The following is an 8,503-nucleotide window of genomic DNA, read 5'->3' as shown; positions in this document are numbered from 1 at the left end:
AAAAGGCCTTTGTTGCAGCCAAGGCATGCAGGGGTCACTGGTAGTGGGAGGAGCCTACTCCGCCTCCTTGTCCCAAGATTTGTCCTAATGTAACAACCAAACATCAGAGATCAGTGATTCCTGGGCAGTTGGGAACCAGGCACAACCCAAATAGCTTTACATTTTAAATTCTTCTATCTAGCGCAAGACATGCTTTCTTCAGAATTACTGAAATGAACAAAATATGGAATATTTTTTTAGAAATTTATCTTATTAAAGGGCAAAAATATTTTGTGACTTTAACATTACTTCCCTTTCTTACAGCACCATTGTGAAACCTGCATTATTACTTCTAAATTCTGAGCATGTTTTCTAAATGTTTCTGGGCAGCTCCTAAAAGATTTTGTCCCTTAAGTAAAAGTAGTTCCTTTTAGGATGAAACTGTGGGGCTGAGACTGGTAGAGCCAGGAAGCTTGCACCTGGTCCAGTGCCATCACAGACAGATTCTTCCCTCTCAGGGTCTCAGATTCCCAAGCTCTAAACTGGGTGTTATCATTCCTGCTCTATTCTTTGGCCCTTCTGGCCACACATTCAGTCCCTAAAAATCTCATTACCATTATTATTATTAAAATAGAAACCACTACCACAAACATGTTATAGAAACAGTGTTCACATTGCTTGATGACTGAAACACATTAGATGCAAAAATTATTCCCCAGTTGTTAGTTTTGATAGAAGTAAATCCATTTTGAAATTTGGGGCCCACCAGCATTCAGGAACCACTGTGGATGATGGAAGACATTAGATGGGAACTTAGGGCAAAGTTTCTGTAGCCCTGGAGACCAGCAAGTGCTCAGAAAGTGTCAATAAAAATACATGGAGAAACTACACTGCCTGGCATTTGGTAAGAATTCAATAATTTTTTAAAAAATTTAGTAAGTTACCACAATGGCAATTCTTTTTTTCCTTACAAAGATCTCTATATCTCAGTCTTTTAAGTTTATATTCTAGAAAATTTTCACTTATTTAGAAATGTGAGGTTTCAGTCCTCCACTTGATAGAATTCTTATATAATATATAGAAATAAAACAAGGGGGAAAAAGTAAACTAACTTTGGTTATTTTATGCTCAGCTCCACAAGATGATTTTACTAAACATAAAGGATATTTTATATAGTTGAGAACAGACTTGACTCTGCAGGGCCAGAGCTTGTTGTTTAGTGGGAGAATTCAAAAGCTTGTACTGATCCAGAAGAAATAGGTACAACTGCAAAATGTACTGAGCAGGAAGATCAACTTCTATAGGAAAATCAAACCAGCTCCTATAGAAGCTCTAAACTTCTAAGGTGTATGTAGACCATGCTGGATGTTATACCCAGAATACCCGCCCCTATTAAGTGTTTCCTGTTTCTATCAGGTTTGGTGGGTGGTGGTTCCAGGGCCCAATCTTTGCAAGCTGGTGTGCTGTGGGCATCAACTTTTTTTCCCTTAGAAGCTCTTGAGTACTTTGAGTGTATGGGAAGGTCACAATCAGAGATCTGCAGCTACCATCAATAAAGGCTATGGAGAGACAGATGTAGATGTGGATCCCCACTACCACGGAAGAGGAATAAACCTAGCTAAACACACTTAAAAGGCCAGGCCTCTGGGCCCGTTTGGAAAACTATTAATGTAGGATTCCACAGCCCATAATTGCCAAATGCTAAATCCAACTTTAGCCCCTGGGGAGAAGCCTCTCCCTGTCCCAGAGACCTGCATGAACTTCTAGTGGATTCTTGGGAGCTGTCTTAGTGCAGAGGGACTGACTCCTGTTTCCGGCTTAGCTAGGGCTTCAAGAAGATGGCAGTAACAAAGGAGTTGCCCTAGACCGGTATTTTTCAAACTGAGTTGCAAAATCCATTCGATCTGTGACTAGGAGAAATTTAAATGAAAAAAAAAAATGATCAGAGTGCATCACATATATCAAGGGTAAACCAAATCTTGGATTCTAATACCACTCCCACTAAAAGAAACCATGGCTGATTCCAAAGCTGAGGCAGGGTAAGCTCAAGATGAGCTGGGAGCAAGCATCTTCTTAGGCCAGAAAAGGAAATGTTAAAAAAAAAAAAAAAAAAATGGTGGGAGCATAGAACAAGGATGTTGGAGCTAGCCTGAAGGGGTTCTCTGGACAAAGCTGAGACCATATGAGCATGAAAATAATGAAAGAGAATCACTCAAAAAGTGATCCATGAGTCCATAATGAAAATTAAATGAATAGATAGAAAAGAAAGAAGGGCTTTTGCTTATAGATGACCAAGTGTAACTGCTAAAGGTAGAGTGCTAGGACTAAACACACCATTCTGTAGCCATCACAGTAAAAGATCAATCAGACAAGAAGCATCAGTGGATGCTAAATCTAAGGGAGATTTCTGATAAAATATTTATATGATCTGAAAATGTCTCTACACATATTGGTTATTCATTCCAAGAGGAAAAACACAGTGGAGAAATTGGACTGCACTCTGACCAGGTGATCAAAATTTACCATCATCAATGAGCAGAACAGATCCCACATGACCCTAGGTGTGAGGCCTTAAAAAAGGACACAGCAACTCTAAGGATTCTGGCCAAGAATGCATAAACTGATTCTAATTATGAGAAAGCACCAAACATAAACAAGGCATTCTCTATTAAAAAATGGGGGGAGGGGGCACCTGGGTGGCTCAGTCGGTTCAGCATCCGACTTCAGCTCAGGTCTTGATCTAGCGGTTCATGAGTTCGAGCCCTGCATCGGGCTGTGTGCTGACAGCTTGGAGCCTGGAGCCTGCTTCAGATTCTGTGTCTCCCTCTCTTTCTGGCCTTTCCCCTCTCAAGCTCTGTCTCTCCCTCTTTTTCAAAAATAAATAAACATTAAAAAAACTTTTAAATGGGGTGGGGGATCCTATACTCACCAAAAATATCAATGTCACAAAGGTGAGTCAGGAAAGCTACTTGCCAAGTCTGATCCTAGGCTGGAAGCTTTACTGCAAGAGAAAAGGCTATAAAGGGCATGACTGGAGAGATGCTAGGTTCAAGTGTCCTATTAATGTTAAATTGGTTGAAATTGCAGTTATGCAGGAAGATGTCCTTATTTTTAGGAAATGAACATTATTTAGGGGTAAAGGACTATGATATATGCAACTTACTCTCAGATATCTTAAAGCAAATGTGACAAAATGTTAATATGTGAACAATAGGTGAATCTAGGTAAAGTGTACATAGGTTTTCTTATACTTGCAACTTTCCTGGAAGTTTATTTCTCAATAATTTTTTTTAAAAAAACCTCTAGTGTTTAACTAAAAATGTCTTGAATATATTCTATTTTCACAGAAAGACTCAATTCAGTACCTGCCATTCACTCGGGCAGATCTTGAGTAATCCTGAACTTGGCTCTGCTATCCAAGCGACCTCATTTACACTGAGTCGCTTTTCCTTGGATAGAAGAGATAATCCGCTGGGTCTCTGATTCACTTCAGTGAATAATCTGGTAAAAAACAAATAGAAATCTAAGTGTAAATTCTACTTGAAGTCACTGTGATGTAAGCGGGACAAAACCAGTGGAATTCTCCTTTTTATATCAATTCTGTACAAAAAGTGCAAGACCAATGCTTCATTTTTTATTTCCCCTCTGCCCTCCCAGCCCCATCCTTGGTGATGGTTATGCCCATTTGCGCATTTCTGAGCACAAGACCGTAAGTAAATCTTAAAACAGGAGCAGAATTTTTGTCTAAACAGTAACGGAAGGGGATTAGCGGCAAGGATAGCATAACTTGTGCAGTAACAGAAGCTGCCCAGATCTTCTTGGTGGACAATGCATAGAAGACTCAGAATTATGGAACATCTGTCCCCCCGACCACCCTTTCCCACCCTGGCCCCAACCCCCACTCCCACCCCACCCCCCATTTAATAGTGTTAACAAAAGCTTAATCTTCCAGTTCTAAAGTGCAAATGATTTGGGTATGACTGCTGTTGTAACAGGTCTCAACAGACAAACAATGAAGTCCTCTGTCTATGCGATGTTTTCCAGAATATAAAAGATGAGTTCCATGACGATGGGGCCCTCACTGAGCTGGCAGGCCCCTCCATGGATCACCGGCACCAAAGCGCTGTCCAGATCATTCATGTACTGTGAGGGAAGGGGCTGGCCATTGCTCCCTGCTTGATAGCCAACCTAGAGCGCAGAAAGAAGGGGATGACAGGTTACTGGACAGAGAAGGCCTCTTGAGAGGGCTGAGGGCCAAGGAGGCTGAGCTGGAAAAGATGTCCTTTTTGGCCATGGACTAGACATACAGCAGTTAACACAAGGTTCTCCTTCTCTTCCCTAAATTGTTATTTATTATACTGTCGTTTATTCATCCTGACCTTGACCTTGCTGCTTGGTAGCTGTGAGACTTGGGCAAGACACCTAACCTGTTAAGGCCTTAGTTTTCCAGGAAAGGGTAGAGGGTGGGGGGCAGCATAGAGAGGTATGGAATATCAGAAATACCTAAACCTTTGGTTGTGGAAATTAAAATTAAAAATATATAAGGTACAACTAACTCCCCAGCAACAGGAACTGAACATTTGTTCTCTCGTCCATCTGTTCACCCGCAGACCATTTTCTGAGCACCTACATACACAGCAATTCAAAGATAAATGTAACAGGACCCCCGCCCTCAAAAGGCAGAAAAAAATGCCTGTTCTTTAATTGTTGCATGTAAGGTAATTCTCTAACAAGGTTATCAGTATCATTTGAGAAAGGACCATGATACCTCATTTGTATTACCCTGATAGGCGTATTAGTACCACACTAGGCAAGACCTTGAGTAGAAAATACGTATGTTGATTGAGGACTAGTCAGGAAGTGGAACCAGACACAACTTTTCACATTTTCCCTGATAGGGACACAACACTGCCTTAAAGCATGAGCAGTGGGACATGTCACAACAATCCAAAATGGAGATTAGAGTTCAAGGCCACAGGAGAGAGACACTGGAACAAGGGACTGGGCAGGGGGGGGTGTAGGGCAGGTGTGGACTGTTATACAGACAGCATACAGAAACATGAAGTAAGACAGGAAGGAAAGCCTGGCCACAGGAGACCCGAGCTGACAGGAAAACTATTGGGGAAACACATCAAGTCCTCACCCACTAACTGGCACAGAAATGTTAACAGAAAAACCTTAAGGAGTGAGAGGTGCAGAGGCCTAGCAGCAGAAGCCTGCTGCAGCTGGATTAAGAACAACAGGATAGGAGCGTGTGGGTGGCTCAGTTGGTTAAGCGTCTGACTTCAGCTCAGGTCATGATCTGAAAGTTGCACGAGTTCAAGCCCTGCGTCAGGCTCTGTGCTGGCAGTGCGGAGCCTGCTTGGGATTCTCTGCCCCTCTCCACTTGAGCATGTGTGCACTCTCCCTCTCTCTCTCAAACTTTCAAAACAAAACAAAACAGGATATGGGACAGCTTGGAACTTGCTGTCTAAAGGTTGCAGAGCAATTCCTGATGAGTGGAACTGGCGAGTCTCAAAGAGGAGCACTGATGCCATTCATACAGGGGTGGCAAGTCCTCACACACACTTCCCCTCCTTATCCCACACTCACAAGTAAGTCCTTGGGAGACATTCAGGTGAGGAAGCCAAGATTCAAATGGTTCAGAGAGAGTCTCACTAAGCAGCACATCTAGGTACATGACTAACGGGCAAGGTCAGAAGGCCCAGAGAATTAAGGTCTCTGGGTTGATGCAGGAAAAGTCACATGTCAGAAAATACAGACACTGCTCAAGCCCACCTTCCAAGGCTACCTAAGACTCTTCTTACCTGATCTGAGTCAAGTGTCACACGTAGGCCTAGTTTAGTCATTCCATCTTCCTTCAGAAGCTTCAAGTGGGGACAGAGAGCAAGGCAAAAAGCCTTGGCAACGTGCTCAGTCAATCGGCTATGATCTGCAGGATCACTCAGGCAACTGTGCTGGTCATCGTTTTCTAGGAAAAACACCTGTCCCCCCAAACAAAAGAGACTTTAGCCTTGCGCCCAGGAGATGTGCATGAGCTCACTGTGTATGAGTACCCCGACCCCCTGCTGTGCAGGAAGACCTATCTATCTCCCTGGTTTCAGCCATGATCATAATCATATGTTCTACTCAAAACCAGAAAAGGCTTACATTTAGCACTGTGCACTTCTAAATGGTAATCCTTATACATGCACAGTCTCCTTAGGAAATGATCTTGGAATCTAAGAGGACAGCTCTTACAGATTATGTGACCCAACCCCTTCATGTTACAGATCACTCAGAGAAGTGACTTGCTCAAGTGCACAAAAGTCCTGAGAGAAAGAGGCAAGGCCAAGCCAAGAATCCGAGTCTGCTGCCTCTCATTACAGAGTTCTGCCACATGGCCATGCCACTGCTGAGGTGGAAACTGAGTTAGTGTCCTTGCACCAAGCTGAGCAGAGGTGCAGAGGTGCCAGTGCAGAATCAGAAGCACAGCAAGATTGGAACTAAGAGACCCAAGTCCTAGTCACATAGAGGAGGGTTGTGAGCAAGTCCTTTGACTTCTTAATGTCCAATTATGCCTTTGTAAAATAGAAGGCACCTGTCTTGGGGCACCTGGGTGGCTCAGCCAATTGAGCATCTGACTCCGGCTCAGGTCATGATCTCATGGTTCATGAGTTCGAGCCCTGCACTGGGCTCTCTGTGGTCAGCAAAAAAACCCACTTCAGATCCTCTGTCTCCCTCTCTCTGCCCTTTACCCGCTTGTTCAATCTCTCTCTCTCAAAAATAAACATTAAAATTTTTTTTAAAAAATGAAAGCCCCATCTTCTCTGGTTATCGTAAATTATATAAAAGCATAATAGAGAAGATACAGATATGCAAAAACACCATGCTTATACATACTGCCCCCTAGCTTACTGCTCAGTAAGTGGCTTATACAAAGAATACTACAAAGGGGACATCCCTGAAGCTCACGCACTAGTGAGAGTAGCACCGTGAAATGACAAGCAGAGCTCTGCACTGGGCCTCAGAAGACCTCTGGTCCCTGCTCTGCCAGGTCTCTTGGAGCCTGTTTTCTCACATTATACAAATGAGATGGGTCACACTGCTGGCTTACTGGGTTACAGGCAAGCAAAAGGGAGGGAAAATAGGTCAAATAGTGATAAGGAGCTCCACGTGGTCCAGACTGCACTACTTGAAATGTGTCAATGGGATAATCATTACAAAATAAGCTCCTAAGACCACTGAACTGCATATGAAAACACTGAGCCTGGTGGTATGAAGGATAAGTTACTTGGAACAACAGGTCGAGAAACGGAGAACAGTTTCTAGTCTCCTGCTCTCATAAACCAGCTATGTGAATGAACTTTGGTAAGGCATTGAACTTCTCTTGGCTTGAGTTACCTTGTGTGTAAAATGGAAAAGCTAGAAGTCAGAATTTTTTTTAAAAATTAAGACTTTTGGGCGCCTGGGTGGCTCAGTTGATTAAGTGTCTGACTTCAGCTCAGGTCATGATCTCACGATTTGTGAGTGTGAGCCCCATATCAGGCACTCTGCTGTCAGCACAGAGTGCAATTTGGATCCTCTGTCCCCTTCTCTCTCTGCCTCTCCCCCACTTGTGCTCTCTACCTCAAAAATAAACATTTTTAAAAAATTAAGACTTTTAAAGCTGCAAGGAATTCTAGAGTTCTTAGAATTTAATGTGTTATTTTTATAGAGTACAACTGAGATTCAAAAAAATTCAGAGATCTATGACCTCCCTGTTTATTCTCAGAGAATAAACTTCCCGATTTGTCTGATATTACACACATACAGGGTCCCTGCCCGGCTCCTCTCATTCCCAGGTTAGCCTCTCATACAGATTTCAAGTAAGGCAACACATAGTGCAAAAGAGCTTAGGAGCTGGCTGGATCTGGGTTTGAAACAGGACTTTACCATTACTTATTTGTTTTGTTATCTTGGACAAGTTGCTGAGTATCTGAGCTTTAGTTTTCTTATTGGTGACATAAGCCTATTTTTAAAGAGCATGTTATCTAAGATACTTTTAACTGTGAGTACCGCATAACTAGCCCAGTATTCTAAAGAATAAAGCAAAGATGGTATATGCCATTCAGAGATGCATCCTTCTTGAATTCTAGTGCAAACAAATCTCTAAAAGCTCATTCATAAGAAAAAAGAGACATCAGATTGCTACAGGCTGTACTTGGTGGCATTTCTTCCTGGTGAGCAGACAGACCAGAGGGAATTGGAGTATAGAAGGTAAACAGAGAGCTTTTCTTTCCTTATCCTCCAGAATCAGCCCACAATGTATGTCTGAGCCTAACAAAAAGTTGTGCTCAAAGAGAATCAAGAATGCCAAGTTTCATGGCACCTGGGTGGCTCAGTCGGTTAAACGTCTGACTCTTGATTTCAGTTCAGGTCATGATCTCACAGCTGTGACCCACATCAGGCTCTGCACTGAGTGTGGAGCTTGTTTGGGATTCTCTCTCTCTCTCTCTCTCTCTCTCTCTCTCTCTCTCTCTCTCCCTACCTCCCTCTGCCCTAC

At 42.8% G+C, this 8,503-nt stretch overlaps 1 protein-coding gene across 2 annotated transcripts in view; it reads right to left on the bottom strand.

Moving 5' to 3' along the window:
* Positions 1–2,825: 2,825 nt before the first annotated feature.
* The window catches only part of ZFYVE9 (zinc finger FYVE-type containing 9), a 214,321-nt gene continuing 208,643 nt past the window's right edge, over positions 2,826–8,503 (bottom strand). For both annotated transcript variants that reach the window (XM_042997157.1, XM_042997158.1), the window contains exons 18-19: positions 5,787–5,963; positions 2,826–4,167 (exon numbers count right to left, since the gene is read on the bottom strand). In XM_042997157.1, coding sequence (XP_042853091.1) covers positions 4,006–4,167; positions 5,787–5,963 — 339 coding nt within the window. In that variant the 3' untranslated portion in view covers positions 2,826–4,005. The remainder of the gene's footprint in view (positions 4,168–5,786; positions 5,964–8,503) is intronic.

The sequence above is a fragment of the Panthera tigris genome, chromosome C1 (genome assembly GCF_018350195.1).
Source record: "Panthera tigris isolate Pti1 chromosome C1, P.tigris_Pti1_mat1.1, whole genome shotgun sequence".
NCBI classification, from domain to species: Eukaryota; Metazoa; Chordata; class Mammalia; order Carnivora; family Felidae; genus Panthera; species Panthera tigris.
The sequence above is the reverse complement of the archived record's forward strand: the minus strand, read 5'-3'. Positions and strand labels throughout refer to the sequence as shown.